Source organism: Corvus moneduloides, chromosome 1, assembly GCF_009650955.1.
Source record: "Corvus moneduloides isolate bCorMon1 chromosome 1, bCorMon1.pri, whole genome shotgun sequence".
Taxonomy (NCBI): Eukaryota; Metazoa; Chordata; class Aves; order Passeriformes; family Corvidae; genus Corvus; species Corvus moneduloides.
The window spans coordinates 35783590-35805283 of NC_045476.1; the positions used below are offsets into that span (position 1 = coordinate 35783590).

General features: G+C 40.7%; 1 protein-coding gene across 7 annotated transcripts in view; it reads right to left on the minus strand.

The window, feature by feature from the left end:
• The window catches only part of BMPER (BMP binding endothelial regulator), a 148804-nt gene that overhangs the window by 12989 nt on the left and 114121 nt on the right, over window positions 1-21694 (minus strand). The window contains exon 14 of one of the 7 annotated variants that reach the window (XM_032105339.1): window positions 17442-17670. The exons of 5 other annotated variants lie outside the window; for them this stretch is intronic. In XM_032105339.1, the coding sequence (XP_031961230.1) occupies window positions 17583-17670 (88 nt within the window). In that variant the 3' untranslated portion in view covers window positions 17442-17582. Of the gene's footprint in view, window positions 1-17441; window positions 17671-18850; window positions 18862-21694 lie in introns of those variants that run through there. One more of the 7 variants, XM_032105356.1, reaches the window with a different exon arrangement.

Consider the following 21694-nt stretch of genomic DNA (forward strand, 5'->3'; position numbering starts at 1 on the left):
GTTAAGTTGCTATGAGAAAATTTGTTTGGGCTGTTTTTTCTACAAAGTTCAATAAGTTGCCATTATTTATGGCCCCAGATAGAAAAGACATTTCACAAGGTAAGAAGATAAGAAGATGAGCCATTTTCCAATACATAAGGGAAAGTCTCGTGCTGTTGCTATCGCAAACTGTCTCATCTGCCTGTGCATGATTAGCCTTACTGAAGTACTGAAATATAGTATGTAGAGCTGGAGACTTTTTATGGCTTTGAGGGTTGAGATCAAAGGCCCGAGATCATTCTTTCTTTCTCCAGAGTTTACTAATATTAATGCAAAACCAGCAAATAACTCAAAGAGAGTAGTTTTGGAGGCTGCTGAAAACACAGATCTATTGAGTATTCATTCAAAGCACTTGCCTGGGGAGCAGATTGTTGTTTTATGCAGCAAAGTCATTTTCAAGGATCATTTCTTCCAAGACCAGGTAACCATGTCTGTGCTCCCTCTGTGCCTTTCCCACACATCTTAACATTGGTAACACTGTCTTTAATTGGGAATCTGGTAAAGGCATCCATAACAAAGTTAAATCATCAGTGCCCTGACCCTTTTTTCTGGTAAGTGTGAAAATAAGAGTCCACAAAAACTGGCAAGCAGATTATGTGTGCTTTGTACTGGAGACTGCCCCATTCTGAAGAACTCCCACACTGCTGAACAGGCTCCAAAAAATCCCTACAAGTGTGGGAGCAGAAAGGGAACTCACAGCTCATCTTCGGTGAGCTGTGCATAGCAAATGTACTGCAGGCACATCCGCTCCATTGGGGAAATCTCATTCCTATAAAGAAAGCATTGGCCATAATGCTTGAGAATATGACTGTTGTTTTTGGCAGAATGCAGAGGAGGAGTTTGCAGTAGTAGGCATTTGAACCACGCATTCAAATTTCATCCTGATTCCTGATTTTTGTGCAACTTTGATTGAACCATGGACTGTATTGCCACAATGAGCTAAGCAGAGAGAATTATAAAATACACAATTCCATCAAAGGGCAAGAGCTGCATGTGATCTAAGATTTTTGGGGCACAGCAGTCATGTTACACACACACTGAGGAGTCCTAATTAAACTGTGATTGTCATTGTTCCTGGTCCAGATATAGACTTGGCACTCAGATAATTAAACAGAATCACACAAGATACCCATATCTATCCCTGCCTTGCCAAGGAACCCTTCCAAAGCAGTTATTTAGAGTCAACATGGGAAAAGGATGCTTTCAATGCAAGTGGTAATTACTGCTGGTTATTTCCAACATAGCAAAGACAGACAGCAATTCAATTTTGATTTCTTTGCGTATACATCTTCTTAAAAAAAAATCAGAACCCATATTTCCCTCACAAAGGATAAGCAAAAATGGTATTTTCCAAACTGAATAAATGAATGTCCATGTAGACCTCTGAAAAAAAACATATTGTGCTGCACAATATCACCACAAGCCTACACTATGTGCTGCTAAAAATATTATCCGAAAGCCTTTGGATAAAGCCAGAAAGAGTGTTCTGCATGTATTTTTAAACTTTATATAAAGAGCATGCTGTGCCAGAATTGTGTTTCATTGCCTTAACCAACATTATCCACAAGAAAATGGCAAAATTAATAATGAAACATTCTGGAGCATTTTTTAAAACCTCATGAAATAGAAGTTGTCAAGACAGCACTACCCTGACACCTATTTATGATCTCTCACAATATGTAGTACCAGTGGTAAATGCACTTAAAAGGAAGGAAGGAAGAAGAACCGAATAAAGAATGAAATGGCACAGCAACCATACCTACTTCTTTCTTCATAATTGTCGTACTAATGTGTCAAGTAGGCTTTTTGCATCTTGTGCTTGGATCCTTACAGGCATCTGTGGCTTTAATTGTACTTTCTGTCCTGAGAATGGAAAGGCTGGCTAAAATTCCTCCATGGGGAAATAGCTGAACAATGACTAAGGAAGACAATGTAGTCCCATGCTGGACTCCAAGAAGCATCTGGTATGACTCAGAATATTTCCTAGAGCTGAAGGTTACAGAACAGCTGAGCAGCTGACTTGCCACCTTTAGAAAGGATTTTTGCCCAAAAAACTCCCAACAGAATATGGAAATGCCACCCACAGCTGTGGAAGAGCTGACCCCTTGCACTCCTACACACTTTCAGAAAATGGAAGAGAGTTTTCACCTCCTCTTCCTATGTTTCAGTTGTGTAGAGTTTCACCTTTATTGTGCAGCCATGGCATTTGAAACAAATAGTCCTGGCATTTGAAATAAATATCTGTATGCAGGAGAACTCAAGTGGCTTGAGTTCATATGTAGTGTATACCTTGAAGTGAAACAATTAAAAAACACTTCTCTGTGAACATTACATATGACTCTGTAATTGGAATTATTGGAATAAAGAGGAAATACAGCATAAGATTTTTAACCCATTTCAAACAACTGCCCAAGATCACACTGAAAAGTACCCATCAAAAATATTCTCATTTTACTTGCATACTGGAGTAGTACAAATACAATTTGTTCCACCCTCTTTGAAGAGACTACTGCAAAAAGGATTAGGCTGCCTGTACATTGTATGATCTGTGGATTGCATGTCTAGCTGGAAAATGCCAGGACCATAATAATGCTGCACTAGAGCAGAATTTCCAAACCCCTTATAAAGAGCTAATTTGCAATAAAATACTTGGATCAACAATAAGATAAGAGAACCAAATTTAGGAGTATGACCTGGAATCTGACACTGAAGGTTCAAAAGCTAGAACCTGCTTTCTGAAGATACGTATTTCTTCAGTTAATTAATATCTGTAGTCATCCACTTGCAAACATCCATCACAAAACCCGCAAAGGTAACAGTAGCTGTATATCTAAAGCTATATGATAAGGCTTATCATACATTTATGCAATGTTTTGGAAAAAAACACTATAGATGCTCTATGAGTTTAATATTCAGAAGGAAAGTCAACTCCTAAAGGATTTTCTACCAAAAATCCCACCTTTCATAGGTCCAGGGGCCTGAGGTGTACAGCTTATGTGCTCATCACTGACTTCCTATGGCCAAATTGACCTACTTTGTGTTTCCAGTACCCCATCATTTATCATAGAATGTCTTGGGTTGGAAGGGACTTTAAAGATCATCTAGTTCCACCTGCCACGGGTGCTCAAAGGTTGCTCAACCTTCGCAACCAGGTTGCTCAAAACCCCATCCAACCTGGCCTTGAGCACTGCCCGGGATGGGGCATCCACAGCTTCTCTGGGCAATATGTTCCAGTGCCTCATCACTCTCACAGTAAAGACTTTTGTCCTACTATCCAAGCTAAACCTACTCTCATAGATTGAATCCATTCCCCCTTGTCCTATCACTCCAAGTCCTTGTAAAAAGTCCCTCTCCATCCTTCTTGTAGGCTCCCTTTAGGTAGGTACTGGAAGGCCACAACTAGGTCATGCTGAAGCCTTCTTTTTTCCAGACTTGAACAATCCCAATTCTCTCAGCCTTTCCTTGTACGAGAGGTGCTCCATCCCTCTAATCATCTTGGTGGCCCTGCTCTGGACTTGCTCAAAAAAGTTTATGTCCTTTGTATGCTGGAGACTCAAAACTGAATGCAGCACTCTAGGTGGAGTCTCACGAGAGAGTAGTGGAGGGGCAGAATCACCTCTCTCCCAAGCCACAAGAAAAATTCCTAAATTTCATTATGTTTTGGATTTCTTAAGCCAGTAAGATTCCTTATTACAGATCCTGTTCTGACATAACATTGCAGTATTCAAGTTATTCGACTGACCACATCATATGCATACATCAAGTCTTTCTTAAGAGAGGAAAAGAAATGGAGAATGTGTTAGTGGACCTTTTCAATATCCATATTACTATTCTACATTTCCATTCACTGCATGCAATGCTTAGCTTAGCACTTACACTGCTAAAGTGAATTTGCCTTATGACAGAGACACTCCATCATAATGGAATTTTCAGTGTCCTCTGGCACAGCTACCAAGGAAAATCCATCATCGTTATGATCTTTTACATTATGTAACTGACATAAAATTTTATCTTTTTTTTCCATGTCTAGACTTGATTTTTAGAGAATACATCCCCCAGCTCTCTAGTTCTTTAGGCACAAGTGGAGACTGAACTGCCATATCCTATCTAGAAAAGGAAAAAGCCTAGTAATTTTAATTCCATTTCAAAAAGACAGACACATTTTAATATCCAACTTTATACATTAAAGTACTTTCAGTCAACAGTTAAACTTTTTTATTCTGTTTCACACAGTGCAAATGAACATGGCATGGACTAAATGGTTCTAATATGACTGCATCAACTTTCACTCTGGTAGACAGAGAGCCCATTAGTGTATTCTGTGTGACAGCCCTCAACTGAGAAAAGCCAGAGGTTTTGCATGAGCTTATAAACATCCTAGCTAGAACCTCAAAAATTATTGGGAGGTTTTGAAGTCATGGCCCTACAGAAATATAAACTATGTAGATATACCAAAAGCATATTGTCATAGTCATCAGATAAACATATAAAATGATACAGGTTTTAAATCTTCAAAATAAAAATTCAAACCAGATCATCTCCTTCTGTCTACTGACAAAATGTATTGTGGCCCTGCTATACTATCTTTCATAAAAATATGTCATATCCAATAACAAGCACAATGAGAACATGAAGCAGGAAATATTTCTGAACTATAAACATAAACTGAAGTTATCTTCAGCTTTTGATGATGATTCACTGTATATATTTCCAAGGAGGTCTTGTGATATAATAATAAACAGGCTGGCTAGTTTAGAAACTCACATTCTTAAACTCTGCAAAGCCCACTCCTTGGCTTAATCCATATAAAATTAACTTCAATCAAGCAGGTTTTTTCCTCTAGGTGGCTGCAGAGCATTTAAAAAGTTGTTGTCTCCAGACAGAATAAGAAAGAAAGAGAGCAGGGGAAAGACCTGATAGGACTGCTATATAGAAAACAGCTTTCTCCTTCATCTTGCTCTCTTTAGAAAACAAGAGCCAAACTCTCATCTCAGCGAAGTCAGACTCATGGAGAATGTCACCTTCCAGCCAATTGCATCCTCACAGTGCATTTCACCTCTGAGGTCTCCCTCTTTGCTCTTCATCAAAGTAGTTGCTAAAAATAGGACTTGGATGAAGTGGCACAACAGTCAGTTTACCTGAATTGAAAAATCAAAAAAAACCACTCTGTTTCTGGGTTTTATGGCTTCCTGTGTGGTCCTGGCCCAGACCCATACAAAGACATAGGCACATAAAGCATGATTGAGACAGGATTCAAACACATGAATGCAAAACTGCAGTCCTGGCAGGGTTACCCTGACTCCTGCAAGGCTGACCTTTTCATGATGAATATTTAGTTCCTGCCTCTACATTTCCTCAGGCAGCTTTGCTTTTGCTCTGCATGTTCTCAAGACCACGTGGGCATTGGCAGGCATAAAGCCTGACTGGCACCCCAACAGTGAGGCCCATCAAGGACGGCTGTCATAAAACAGCAGCAGTGCTGCCATGTCCCATTCAGGATTCAATAGACCAAAGGCAGAGGGTGAGCAGAGTGACAGGGATTCAGCCAGGAGGCAGAGACCTGGTTTCTGCTCTCTGGTCAGTTTGACGTAGCCTGCTACTTCACATGCAGAGAGCTTTGCATACTGCCACAGTTCTTTAACCTTCCTGACTGCAAGGTCTCAAGTGCAAAACACCATACAGAGCATGAAAACACAGTGGATGAAAAGCTGGCTTCAGTGAAGTGGATGGGGATTTTCCTGCTGACAACACAGGAGTCAAGAGTCAGAATTGTCATCAGCTTTTTTTTTTTCAGTTCTGTACTTCAAGGCTTTGAAGGACCCAGACTCTTTCAGGACACCACTGAACATTAAATTCAAGCCTTCTGAATTTAAACGCTATGAATTAAAATTTCCTGTACTAGACATAGTGACTCCAAGACATATCAGCCTGTCCTGGGAACCACAGAAATGTGGTTCGATGTTATAAAGCCAGAATGACCTAATTCTGGGTGAAGTGGGATGATATGAGCAGACAGAGCCAAGGTTTCTTCTCAAAACTTACCTTCCAGTGAGTTGGTTTGGGCATGGTCATTTACTTGCCTAGATACAAAGGCAGCTTGGATGCAAATCGGCAGATTTTAATGCAAAATTACAGCCACATGAGCAAACGTTCCCTAGCACAGAATAATGGTTGTTTTTCCTGTTCATCTGGGGGGCATGTCCAATGGCAAAGATGCTAAGATAAATTCTGGGCTTAGTCTTGTATACAAAGTACTAAACATCTAAATATGGTTTTGCCTCTTTTTGTTGGCTGGGCAGAGACTATGGAACAGATCAGTGCTCGATGCTGGCTACCTTGAACATGCTGCCTGATGGAGTCACAATTCAAGGCAATTCATTCTCTCTCCATCACTTTTCACCCTATAAAATCTTCCCTGGCCTCCCTGCAGAAACAGCAGAGAGATCTCAGAGCTGTACCAGTTTGTTATGAAGCTTGCTGTCAAACTTGGCAGGGGCTGCAAGCTACTATATCCTTTCTCACCAGCAAGGTTTGCGGGTGGAAATTGTCAGCCCCGAGTGTGCCTTTCAGGCTTTGGGAAAAGGGAGGCAGCGCAACTGCAGCAAAGCAGCCCATACAGCACGTCTCCTGAAGAAGCCCAGCTGATAGATGGAGAGAGAAATCCCAAAAGGCAATGAAGAAGGAAAAGCTATTGCTGGAAATTGTGTGAGAGATTGTGTTCATGTTCTCCATGGGTCCTTGGGAACCACAACGTTTACAGTCCATACCTTTGTGAGGCCACTGATTTCTTCCCTTTGAGGTGAGCATGTGGAACTCACTCAGTAGTATTTCTGCTCCCATGGATCTTTCCACAGGTGGGGAGCCTGAGGGCCCATATGAAAGCATGAGCGGATTAGCTCTGTCAAAACAAAGATCCTGGTTTTGTGCCAGTAAGGAAAAAAAAGAAGGACTGGGGAAAACATAAAATAGTGTATGATATGTAGGAGGAAAATTGTTTTTTAATAGAATATTTTCAACATTTTCCATTAAACTTTGGTCACTTGCAGTGCAAGTTTTGGAATGCAACTCTCTCATCCCCTTAGGATGGTCTGTGTTTTATTACATTAGTAAGGAAGCCCAGCTTGGTTCTAGCAGAGCTACTGTATGAAACACTTCAAACTCAAGCCAAAGTGGTGAGAGTAAAAGCCCCTCCTCACTGATTTTCAGCCTCCATTCTGGGGACAGTGATTTAATATAATTTTTATCATATGCAAAACAATCTTTTGTTATCAAGCAATAGTAAGTCACAAATGATCACATCATAATGAACGAGATTACGTGAATTCAAATGTTACCCATATGATGACTTGTTTTCAGCCAGAATTCCTAACCAGAACGAGCAAAGGAATATATTAGAAGAGGGGAAGAGGTATTGGTCATGAAACAGGGGAGATGAACTGAGTAATGAGAGAACATTAGAAGCTCTTTTCCCCCTTCCCACTCTACTCCCTCCACCCTTCCAGTGATACTGGGTACATCAATATTAGAAATAGGTGCACCAAAAGAATAGGAACAACTGCAGTGCCAGCAGTCAAGCATGAAAAAATATGGGAATCTGGACAAGTAGCAACACCATAGGTCTATCCTCTTGGAGCAGCAATGGTGGGGAAGTTAGGTGGAGTAAATCCTGTTATATATATAGTGTGTAGCAATTTTTATAGTTCAGAGACACGAGAGAGGCAGGATGAAAGTTACGCTTACCAAGATGAATCCAGAGAAAGAATAAGACACTTCAGTAGGGTCAGAAGGTATTTATCTGCATAAGGTCTATCAGTTCTCTGTATTAGAGGTAGCCATGGTCTCCATAGATATAATTTAGAATATTTCATGAGCACTGACAAATTGTTACACATTTAAAGATCAGGGGAAAGGAGAAAGTCTTTAAGGTGCAATTCACCTCACAACGCAGCCAGGGTCTTGCGTTCTCAAGCTTTCTTTCAGATCTAATTTTTACAGGTAAAGACTGAGCCTTTTGATTTATGCTGAATTCTGCCTAAAAAGTAGAAGGATATCTCTTTCTGAAGTTATTTGTCTAGATGAAGTCAGCTTTACGCATCTGCTTTCTCACAAAGATCAAGACACCTTCCTCTAAGCCTCAAGACTGTGGCTCTTTAATATGCTGTCCAGAGAGCTCAGTTCTTTAATACTTATCAGAACAAACAGTCCAGTATATTGTACCAAATCCTCTCTGTCTGCCATGTGAATCTTGTAAATAAAGTCTATGTTAATCAGAACCAGTATCATTCTGCTGTACTTTCCTCTTTCTGTGTGCAGTGTGTGGGTACGGGTTTGGTCCTTTTCTACTCTTAGGTCAGTAATGCAATAGGCTATGCACTGCACTTCAGGTTTGACAAAAATCTTTTTTACTCAGTTGCCCTTATATTGGACTGGATATCCTTCCATTTGCTGGAAATACAGCAAAGCAAGAGAAAGATAAATTTTAGCATTAGTTCTCTCACCAAATAGGTCAATGAAATCATACAGCTGTGGAAATTTGCACACGTTTAGCACATTCCATGTGGATGTCAGCTGAAGTCATACCTTAACTCTCTCCACTTGTAAGAAAGACTAGCACAGAACATGAAGAAATTAGAAGTTCATCTTATCTTCAAATCTTTTCAGAGAGATTGTGAATGGCAAGTCCAGAAATTCTTAGAGATCCATTTATGTAACAGTGGCAGCAGCCAAGGAAAGAAAGAATCAAGATGCAATGAAGTTCTTGATCCCATCTGGGCAAAGAGTACAAAGGGAATCATCACGTCTGCATGAAGAGAGTGATGGTGATAGAGTACTAACAGAAGAGTCAGAATCCCCAGAGTCAAACACTGTGGGAACGAGTAAAAGCCACAGAAGGAAATGGAGGCTAAAGAGAAAGGCCCACAGTAAATATCTGCAGATGCTGTTGTTCGCAGTGGAAGCTGAACCAAGAGGGATGTAGTCATACACACACGTAGCACCTCACCAGTGGAAGAATATTCTTTTCAAGATCAAAAGTCAAGCAGCAATAAAATCCGTGTCAAAAAACATCGGCAGAGGAGGCTGTGCATGCTCACTCATGAACATCTGCACTAAGAAGCCACTTAAGTAACCATGCAACAGCATGGAAGAAACATCTGCAGCATGTAGACCACCAGCTGTGCAGTAATAATACTTTGAATATCCAGAGTGCCTTTTATCTGAATACTGCAAAGCATTTCCCAAACAAATTAAGCTTCACAACACCACTGTGAGCTTCTTATTTAATGGTAGGATTATTTCATCCTGCACTAAATGCCATTGCTGCCAGAATGAAAAGTAACACCTGTTTATCATCTCACAGAAACATACAATTTTCACGATGGGAAGTGACGAAAAGCGTGTAGTTAAGTTAAAGTAGAGGAAGACTTGAGGTGGTCAGAATTAAATGTTTAAAAAGAAACTCAGAAAAACATAGTATTAACACCCCCTCCCCCCACTTACTTTTTATACAAACTGTCACATTAATTTTTATCCTCACATGTGGTTAGTCTTTGGTCTTTATTTCTCATTGGGAAAAGAGAACTTCCTCCGGTGTATACTTATAGGGGTGTCTACAGATGTGCTCAGAAGTACAGAAAAATACCTTTCTTGGTTGTGCATGCTCAATAAAATGTATTGCTGTGCATTGCAAATAGCTTTCCTTTGTACTCCTTCAGATCTGTTTTTATAAGGCATCTTGATCATTATATTACAGCACTGCCTTCCAAGGCAGCATGCTATCTAGTAAGTTCTAAAACAAACTTCTTGCTGTGTGTGCTTTCCACCCCACAGGGTACTCCATGTAAGCAGCATTCTAACCTGATTCTGCTGAGTTAGTGAGATCTGACTATGTTTCTTAAGAACAAGAAGAAAAGCTGGAGAACATGACCTATATCCAATGAAGATAGGAAATATTACAGACACTCCATTACAATTCCCTCTTTCTGCTTCTCAATACACCCACTTTTCAATCCTGTTGAAATGTTGGCGGAGGAAGCACTTAGATGGGGAAGTTGTTGCAGTGAAGCAGGCTCGTTCTTTATCGAATGAAGTTCAGTACTGGCAGAACAATGCCAGGACAGGCTGTCCTGACAGCTAGACAAACATATCTTTAAAACTTAAACTTTTTGAGGGCAGCAATGAGATTGTAATATGTGCTTGACAGTAGCACCCTAGGATCTTAACCTTTGAGTAACCTTTTTGATGTTACAGATAAATAATAATATTATCTAGGACTTGGACATGACTAATTGTATTTCTAAGCATTGTTAGGGGTGTTTGGATATTTGGCAAATAGCACTAGCATTGGCTAAGGATTATATTTTAAGCATGTCTACATTCACCATCTCTGAGTTGGTCCCAGCTGGGCATGTGGTGGTTAACCTCAAGCCAGCTTCTCCCTTCTCTTGAAAAGCTGGTTACAGGAGGACACAGCCTGGCTTGAGAAAAGAAGGCTCTTTCACGGTTAACATTTTCCAGAAACACTTGGTGTTGGTATAACTCCATGCCTGTTGAAGCCCAGGGTAAAATTCTGTTTGTCTGCAATGCCAGGTATGGTTGGCCAGCACCACCTGCTTTTGACATCTCATCCTACACGACCAGCTCTGAAAAAGTTCTCTCATGCTCACAAACTGACTTTTCTCCAGAAAGAGCTGTTTCTTTTCTCCGTGGATGCAACCGAACATATGTGCCAAGTAGCTCACTATCCCGCCAGGACTGACTACTTCATTTCAAATAAACCATAAAATGGCATGAATTACTTGGGGAGAATAAAATGTTCCCTTTCAGTATGTACATTCATTAGTTTTTCTCTTGTATGCCAGTTTTGTCCATTTGATTCACACAGGATTTTCCTTAGCCATATTTCAAAATGGTGAATAGAAGGATTAGGTCTTTAAAAATCCTTCATTTTCAATTCTATCACACATAAGACAAGCAGTTAATCTACTTTTTGATATATGATATTAAGCTGCCCACACAGTCTGACCCATTTAGAAGAACAGCAGTAAGGTGCAAGGGACGTTGAAAGGTTCCTCTCCATAGAAGTAACAATGTTTCTTCCCAACATGTATTTCCATTTTGGTTTTTCAAGATTCTAACATTTGAATTTTATTTTGCTTTTCAATTCAGACAAACCTCAGAGCTCAGAGGATAACAAAGCTGAGACCTAAGCTGCACACCAGCTCCAACTCACCAGTTGAAATGATAGCACTGCATTGTTTCCACAAGACAAGGAGAAAAACTGAAATCTCCAATCCCAGATCCGACATCTGTTCCAACTTAGTAACAAACTAAACTCATTCTCCATCCCCCATATGCATATCTGCACATATGCCCAATGGAACACTCAGTTTTAAGAACATTTGACTCTGTATCCATGTTGGGCCACTTCTAGTTTTTAGACACAACCATAAATCAGTTCAGTTTCACTAGAAAGAGCGAAGATTCACAGAGAGCCCAAGGCGAGAATCTCTACCCCACTTTCCTAACCCCAAACCTGACTCTGCAGCAATACATTATATTTGTTTTCAGCAGTGGAATACTATCACATTCGATCACAGTCTCAGCAGCAACAATTTATGAGTCTGTTCCCCCTAACCCTTCTACATCTGGTCCTTCACAGAGCTAGTATCCATGTTCAGAAATCATATGAAAACCACATCTTTTCTCAACTCTGCTTTGAATCCTGGTTGTTTTAGAAATATGGTAGCAAGAGGAATAAGAAGAGCTGTGAAAGACAGCAAAGTTGAGCCTCTGCTCTGGGGACACTAGAGCCCATGACTGTGTGGCTGGAGTCAGCTCCTTGCTGTCCAGTTGTGGAGCAGCCTGGCCAAGCAGCACCAAAGAGCCAGGGTCGAAGCATCTTCCAGCTAGGCAGCCAGTCAGTTCGGGATGCTCACCAGGGAGCCGTGGTGGTCTCACAGTTAATTAACCTCAGGCCTCAACTCAACTGCTTTCATGGTGATGCCAGATAAAGGAGTCCTTCCATCCCCTCCCTGCTCCTCCTCTTCTCAGAAAGTGCTCTTTTATTTACATTCAAACAGAATTTCTTTACATTCAAATAGAATCCAAAAGATGAGGAAATTTGAAATACATTGCTGACATGCTCCACAGACTGCAAATTGCAAGGCAGGGAGGGAATTGGTCACACACAAATGGGTTGTGGTTTTGCCCCATGAACTCCATGAGGGTAATAGCCATTGTACCACCAGGTGGGTTTTATGCCATTCAGAAGCTGCAATGACAGCAAGCAGCTCTGAATGCTTGAGATCAGCAGGCAAAACCTCAGAAGCATTTCATTGTTCCATGTCCTGTTTCCATATTTCGTTTTACACACACGTAAGTGGGCAATCTGGAGCTTCAAACCTTCATTCATATGCTACTACAGTAAATATTTTTAAAGTCAGAGTAGCTTGAAATGCCACTTTCCCCCATCTGTTTTCTGTTAATCTTGTGTACCTTGTGTACTTATTAACTTGGGAAAAATCCTAAATTCTGTGCTTACAAAACACAGGCAAGATCAGAGCCCTAGCATTCAAATCTCCTATTTAACAAGAAATGAAGGGAAGCAATATATTTTCATAGCATTAACAATGATCCAGCTGTACAGGTGGGGAAAGACTCCAGCATCTTTACATAGCTTCTTCTGAGGATACCACTAATTATTTATATAAATGTCCAATAACAGAAGGAAGTCACCATCTCATTTAATGCAACTTGAGCACCGCTTGCTGAATGCAAACAGCTTCTAGCCCCAGGCTCAATTCAAACCAGAGGCAGTGGCTAAATTATTTGCATTGACAGTCAGATCTCACATCTGTGGGATGCAAGAAAGAAATTATGCCAAGTGTTAAGTTTGTTCTTTCAAAGTTCAAGGCAGTGAGCAGACCCAACCAAGGAACCTGTACCTTCCCCTCTGGGACTCAGTTATGGGGAGGAAGAGGAATGGTGACAATTTGGGAAGTGATTCATTCCAGATATTCATGAAACACGTCTTCAGCAGCAGGGGAGTGGCAGAGTGAGCTTTTACCCCACCTCCTGACTTCCCCATTGCTCTGCCTTGCAAGGTGCTTCATTGCTATCAAGTCTTTGCTTCAGACCATCTGAGTGAAGAAAAGCCTCTCTCTCATTTTTTATTTCTACTTCCAGTGCATTCATGAGGATGAAAAAAATGCACAGATCATACTTTGTGACCACAGAGTGATATGTAAATCATGTTTCTGGGGTACACATGGTTCCTAGGGCTTCTTCTGATACTGCCTAAAGCACTGCAGACGTGCTAACTGGCTTTCCAAATCCCAGCCCTTTGCAGGGGGAAGCACAGCACACAGTCTGCTTCATCTGACTTCCAAAAGCAATGGGGAATACGCACAGAAGTGGAAGATGCCCATGCCTCATCACTGTTATCATATTACTTGTCTAGTATTTACCAGACTTCACAGACATACACTCTCCTGGCCCAAGGTCTTGGAGGCATCATTTTAGATTAATCCTGAGCTATCCAGGTCAAAAAGGGGGTCATGAGGGGTGAAATTCAAAACATAGAGTCTCTCTTGACAACAGAAGCAGCAAGTGCTATCCCATATTATAATCTGAAATAAAACAGCGCCAGTTTTCCAGCAACTTCGTGAAAAATCTGTAAACTGACTAGACTTCATCAACTGTGATGACAATACCAGCACCTATTTTCTTTTTCCTGCTTTCTGTGCAATAAAGTGACCCAGAGATGTTTTTCCATTCAGGAGACAAAATAGGGAAATGTCAGGTTAAAGGCTAAGTAGAAGAATTTGGCTAAGAGCAACATTTCTTCCCTGTTATAACTATTTATAATTATTGTTAATACTATTGTATTACCAATCAAAATACCTCTATTGTTTTATGCAGCAGAAGTCACACGCTTCTACTGCACACAGTTGCACAGCAGTCTAGGGTAGGCTTAAAACACACTTCCTTATTAATCCTGAATAGACGTGATTTTCTGGGGTGGCCTCAAGCAAATCATCTCACCTGCAATGAGACAGATGAAAAATGTGCCATTAAGGTCTGACCCACAGCTGATGTAAGATGGAAGAGACCTGCAGAAAGTGCCCTGACACAGGCTTGTACTGAGAGTACCCCCTGGAGCTGGTGAAACTGGCAACACGCAGTCCTATCTCTCTGCATATTCTGCCCTGCAAAGGGACAGTCCCTGTAAAAATATCCATTTACACAGCAACAGTCAAAATAAATTTCTCCATTTAGATATCCCCTTGGCATTGTCAGTCACACTCATGGTCTTATCTCCAGGGAACTTCCAACAGCTTCATATTCTGGTTGGAGTGCAAATTCCTACAACATGAAGTAAACACCTCTGGCCCCTGGAGCAGCCCTTTTCCCAGAAACCTACATAGGAAAACCCATGGTACTCTAAAAGACCACATGGCGTGGAACTTTTTCATTCTAAATCCACTTTTATTGCTGTTTCCAACCATCACAGGAATCACACAGCATGCAAGTCAGGAAATGCAGACACCAGAGATCAGCTAAGTGGCAAATACTTCTCACTCGTGAGCACAAGCAAGATCAAGCTGCCAGCTGCTGCCCTCAGCACAAGACTCCCCTCGTACCCCCAGCTCACAACGACTCTGAAATCTGATGCTAACCTCACTGCTCCAGTCATCAAACTGAAAAAGGTGGCAAATCTAAACTCTATAGTCTGCTTCTCCAACTTGTCTTCCATGAAACACACTCTCCAGCAACACTCCTATAAGCTCAGCAGAGAACACTGACATTAGCAAAGCTGTTGGGTTGGTTCATTGGAGACCTACACCCAGTAGAGCAAGCCACTCCAGAAGCACATTCCTGGTCTCTGCCCACTAACTGGGCAATGAAGACAAAGTGAAAACTTCAGTGTTGAGCCAATGGATAAGACGCCAGGAAATTGCAAACTGCACCAAGCATGATGGCAAATGGAAACCATGACATGAAGCTCAGACGAAGGTCACTGCTTCAAAATTTTTTTCTAAAGAGAGATTTTATTATGTTTTTTCTTTTGCAAGCATGCATCAATAAAGCTAGAGTACCAGAGACAGAGAAGAAGTGGGTTTACAAAAGAGAATAAAAATAAATTTTGAAGTACTTTTTGCCTGGGTGGTTCAGGCACACACTTTCAGCCTTTGGTGCAATGTGTGCATCTGCAAAATTCTGCAATTATGGGCACGGTAGTGGTTTAAATGGCAGCTCACGTTCTGCACAGCTGACAATCCACCTGCACCAAAAGGTCAGTGGAGATGGACAGACTCTACAATAGCACCTAACAAACAATTCTCTCTGATTTTGGAGGCTTTATCTTGCACACTCAAATACTGAGACTTTGACTGATGTATCCCTGAGCTGGTTCATATATGTCACAGGACAGAGCTGGGACTAAGCCTCATGCTTCCTACTCACTCACCCCCAAAACACCAGCCACTTCTTGAAGATTTAAAAAAAAAATGCTTACTTAAAAGCTTTGGAGATTCAAAATGAAAGACCAAGGCCGCCTGAAGAAAAGGGATTACTTTCTTACAGTGGGATTCTAGTCTTCTGTGCCTAACTAGGCTACAGCTGAGAGTATCAACATAGTGCTTACAGGTTTTCTATTTAATATCATAACAGAAAAACATTACATTACAGTGACTGCTCTCCACTAGGATTGAATCACCTTTGTATTAAACAAGCGGAAAGTACCCTCATACAAAAAAAAGCTCTGGTTTTCTGACAAAAGCTGTGTGCTCTGCTTTGACAAAGGTCCTCTAGGAGCTCTGCCCAAGCTAAGACAACTAATTTAAGGTATTTTATCTTGTGCAATTTGGATATAGTCTTAGGTTTTTCAGAAGTAAAACAGAAACATGACACCAGTTCAGCCCCAGGTGTTTTCCTCTTTCCTCATGTTGTGTTTCATGGCAACTTTCCATATTTAAAAGCTATCCTAGATGGAAACCCATCTCATAACAATCCACAATCACTTATGTGACTCCCTAGATCAAGCCAACATAAGACTCAGAGTCAGAAAGCAGGTTCAGAGACGATCCAAACAACAAGCATGGCTACACTGCTGAGAGAGCTGTCAGTCAAGGCCACTTCTAATCCCACTTGTTGTAAATACAAAACCTGCTAACTGGCTGCTGAAGAGGTCTTGCTGGGCTGTTAAAATATTTGCCTATAACTTGTTGTGCAGTCCTTAGTAGGGTCCACTTCTCACAAGGTGATCACTTGAAGCTTCTATAAAATACAGAAGAAAAAAAATGCCACTTAACTTAAGTGTTTTCAGAAAAATCAACTCAAAGTGGAAACCCAGGAGAGACCAGCAGATCTTCTCTCCCTCACGTCCACTACATGTGCACCTCCAATGTTGAGTCCTCTGATGAAAAATTAAATGACTTGTGGGGTAGGAAATGACAAAGCACTATTAAAATTACATAAAACTTTCTCATGGTTTTTCTCTGGTGTTTTCTGCAACATGTCAGAAGATTAATTTGTTTACTGTCCACAGATGCAACAATAACCACAATTACTTCCCGAGGAACATTCAGTACAGCAACACTCCATGTTCCTCTCTGCCACAACAGTGTTTTTCCACAGCATCTACTGGGGACTGCCACTACTGAGAATGGTCCTGAAAGCTCGAGGTGAGCTCAGGGAGCCTGGCTCACTGCTGGCAGGGGAGGAGAAAAACGATGCAATCTGCTAGGGATAGACCAAAGAGAGACATGCAACCATGGGCAACAGTGCACCCTATGCCACTAAGGGCAAAACTCTTGCTTCTAAATAAGTATTAAACTCATGACACTACTCCTGACTTTAAAATATCATCAATGAAAGAAGAAGCATGTTAACAAGATTAACCATAAAGGTGTTGCCACATACTGAACTACATGACTGCATCCTTCCATGCATGCATAAAAACTCACACAAAGGTTTTCACTGAAGACCACCAGCGATGAGTCACCCAAGCAGCTGCCTGTTGCTGCAGATAAAATGCTTATCACATCACAGACTGGCCCACCAGCATATTCAAGAAAGAAGGTGAGTGATTCGTTTGGACTACTTCCATTTCTGGGACATAACTTAGACCTCAGTCATTTGTCTGAGTTGTTCCCATTATGCTTCCCTTTTCTGAGTGACTATTAAAGTAGTCAGAATAGCGGGACAAAGCTCTCCTCCTGGGCATCGCAGGAGTTTAGGATGTGTCAGATAAATATATCAAAGAGGAGATTGTTCCTGAACACTAAAAACCCACTGGAAATATATATGACAGCCCCAAGGCAGTCTGACACTAGCATCCCTCACCTGGGGCTGTTAGACAAACAGCTCATATTTTACTCAGAGTGAAAAAATCACACACATTATGGTTCTCTGACACTCTTTAATCTTAACACAGCTGCGAGCTTCTTTCAGCAGAGAAACCTTTCGGGTGAATGTGACCTTTGGATAAATCCTTGCATGTTCTCTGTCATGGTATTTACTGTTACAGTCAGGATAATGATTCATTTTGTGAACAGCCGCGGAAGGGATCTTTTTTCCAGCAGCGCCACAGACCTGTAAATGTGTTCTTCCATCATTGCCATACCTGTACTGTGAGAGGAAAACATAGGGTCAACCAAAAAAAAAAAAAAATATATATATATTCTTTCACACTTTCATTTGGATTACTGCACAGAAAGACAGCATTCATATTTACAAGATATATAAAGGAACACAAAAAAATTTTATCACTGAGGCAACTGGTTTCTGGTAAACTCTGTCAGAAGTTATAACTGTTTTCTAGAAACACTAGCTACCTGAACACAATGCATTTTCCTAGAATAAGTAAGGCATCACTTTTCCATTCAAAGCAGACAGCGGACACTACAGGAGAGGAGGACAAAACCAATACAAGACTTGAAAACCAATCCCTGTGTCTCTGCCAGCTTTCAGAAATACCACTAACCTTAAGATAAAGCTGGTTTTCCTGCAGCTGACACTCAGTATTACAAAAATTGTTTCTGTTCCTATTGCACATAAGCACAGTCACCCTCTCTTGGTCATTCCCCACTCAGCTCATAACAAATCCTTTTGCTGAGCCACCAAGAAGCCTAAATGGAGTCTGGACATGTAATCTGATGGCCTCCAAGCTGCCCAGGAAGGGAGATGTCAAAAGCTGCTGGATAAACTACTTTGCTGGATCTAACATTTGAGTGGGTTATTGGGCTACTTCATGAAATACCATCCTGTCTAGAACCCTGAGACATGAGGGTCCACTCTCACTACCAACAAAAAATGAATCAAAGACTTGGTTCATGTCAATCTGGAAGACTTTCTCACATCTGAATGGAAAGCAGACTTATGAATTTTATTAGTACCTTAAGCCTGAAAATGAAGGATGCTGCCAGCCACAAGTCAGCATCTGCAAGAGATTAATTGCTGCGTTCAGCTCTTTAGCAATGCATATAATTCAGGCAACAGTTAGGAGCAGGCAAAAATACATATGTTGTGTATGTAGGAGTGATAGTCACGTAATATGTTGGTTTATGAGATCAGTCTCTGATCTCTGACTTTCCTAGCTCAAGCTCTCAGGCATCTGATGTTTTCAAATGATAAAACTTTTAACACAAAAGCGTAAGTAGCGGTGACCTGGAATGAGTTCACGTGCATTTTCATGCTTCTCAGGAAGGAGCAGTTCATGTCACAAAAGTCATCATTTGTTTGCAGTAATTCAGAGACAGTCAAGGACTGGATAGATACAGGGAAGATTCTGTGGACTTCAGCAAGCTGTGCTGTCACACCCTGAGCTGGAAACATAACAGTAGGACACCACAAGAAACTTCTGTTGCTGTTGTTCATATCGTACCCACTCAACACTCTACCAACTTAAGACACAAAACTCTCCCCCTAAGGCTGCCCATCCAGTGTTTTCATGCACTCCACATAACTCCAACAATTGTATGTCAAAAGGGCATTTCCACAAATAAAAGGCACTTTTAAAAGCATTACTGCAATACTAATTTTCCTAAAGCATTGTAAAAAAACATTAGAAGAAACTTTGGACTTTTTCAGAAAGTCAAAGAAGTTCTTATCCTTGGAATAGGTTGCTATTGGATGTCTAAACTATGCAACCTTCTGTTTTCAGTCACCATCCAGATTTAGTAGGTCTTAAGAGAAAGATCAGGCCTAGTTTCCCCCCAGTCAGTATTGGTCCTCAAGTCAATAAATCTTAATATTGACCACAACATAGAAACCAGTAAATGTTTAATATCTTCTTCTGGGTTTTAATTATAAACACTGAGGAAATTTGTCAACTCTTGACTTCCTAGTCATATGGAAAAGCTTTTAAACATTCTGCACAGACCACTGTCGATCAGGCCCATCACAGCTACGGAACTAAAACATATTTCACCAACAATTCTCTGAGCATTTACATTTTAAACCCTGACATGACTTTGAACGTAAGCTGCATCTGCTGCAAGGGCAGAAGAAAATAAATAGCATCTTCTAACGTTATTACTTCCAGTGCCACAGTTAAATATCCTCTGCCCATATAAAATTTGAACTTCCATAGACGGAGAACGTTGACAAAAATCCCTGTGGTATTCCATAACCAAAAAGTGTTCCTGGCCAAGTACTTTATCATTTGTAGAGAAATATGAACAGCACTGAGAGACAAAGAAATAAATGAGGCAGGTGAAGAAAATTCTTGGGGCTACAGTGCACAGTTTGGATGCAGCTGACAAAAAGAACCATGCAGTGTGAACTCCTTGCCTCAAAAACCAGATGGGAATGCTGGCCAGGGATATCACTGGCTACCACGTAAGACAGGCTATGGCTATGGAATAGATTATGTCAAGTCAGGCAGCAGTCTAGACGTCTTGGGACAAAGCACAGGCTCATGAGAGAACACCCTGCCAAAGAAATTTGTTCCTTCAGTGTCTCTCTGCCACCATGTTTGGTGTGATCTCACCCAGCTGTGCAGAGTATCCATTTCACATATGCCTGTTAATTGCATTCTTCATCTGCAGGGTATGGGTGGACAACAGTTTGAAATGCCCATATAGAGATCAAACTAACCAGAGAGACAAAATATCTGGAAAACAGAGCAGGTGAGTTAAAGGAGAGCTGGAATACGAAGCAATATCCCTTACAAATGGGCTGAAATGCCCATGTAGTGTATTTCAGTTTTGGGCTAGTGGGTATTTTGAAGTCAGATCTTCACTGCTAATGGTTGCAGTGAAGATTTGGGCCTCCTGTAAAGTGAGGAATCATGATGCAAATAGTTGGAACTACATTTTTCAGATGCTGACAAAACACAGCCTAACTAATATATAGAACCCGAGATCATGTTAACAAGCTCAATGGCAGATAAAATAGGCACTTTCCTGTGGGATCTGTTTACGTTCTTCTCTGATTACAGAACAACATTCAACCCCTTCTAGAGATATATTGGTGATCTTTCTCTATATTGTCAGCAAATCATCTTTGCCTTCAGACACAAAACCAAGGGTATTCCTCATGCCAATCAGTCCATAAGACATTTTTGAAAACGTTTTCTACAACCACAGAAAATCTTAAAATTATTGAAAGTTTATGTCATCCTTTGAGGACAACAAGAACATCTATAATCTATGTCATCACCTTGTCATAATCCAGGGAGTAAGGAAATTTTTTTCATGAACAATGGGATGCAAAATTAATACAACAGAGAAAAACCATTTAGACAGACTGATGAGCAGAACAAAAATGGGCTTTCAAATCTCAGCCAAATCTTTGATATCTGAACATAGAGTTCAGTGGGGGTTTTCTTGCATACTGTCTCCTCCTGCTCCAAAAGCAAGTGTTTTATAGCCCATGCCTCAATTCATTACTAGGTTTTGACTTATTTTAAGGTTCTTACTTGCCAAAGACACATTGCTGCATGGAATATTAATGAGGTTGTCATCTCTACTGGGCCTTAAAGGAGCAGACAAGATTTAGTGCCTTCTTAAAAAAACTAGCAATGCTTTCTTCTGAAAGTTTGAGAATTTGTGCTTTGACAAGAATAAGACAATACACTTTTTGTGCATGTGAAACCTCTTAAATCCCATCAGAAGGACTTGAGTTTGGGGCCAGGAATCAGGCATTTTCACATTTTAATCTCAACTTTTCTCTGGGCTTCCTGCACAGCAAAGAAGTCTTTCTTCATTTCAACAACTTCAAACCAGGGTACAGTGAGAACTAAATGTTTACACTGCAATTTGAAAATGTAAAGTGCTAAAAAGAAGTACTTAGGAAAGGAACTTTATAATCTTTTTCTTTGCTGCTATGGTATCCACCATCCTCAACAAGCTCTAACTTCATGTACTCAGAGACTACATAACCTTAAGCACTCACTCTCTGTAAACTACATACCTCATTTGAGAGCTGATGTACAAACATCAGCTGTCTGAATACCTTAACACTTACAACAGCTTCCTCTGGACTTATCATAAGAGAAATCACTTGTTATTAATTTTCACATGCTAGATTTATTTTAGCTTTTATGTTTCAGGAATATTATGGAAACAGAATGTTAGTTGAAGGAGTACCCAGGAATGCAAGAAAACATATGGCTTCAACTCCCTTCAGTATTCCCAGCACATTCACCAAC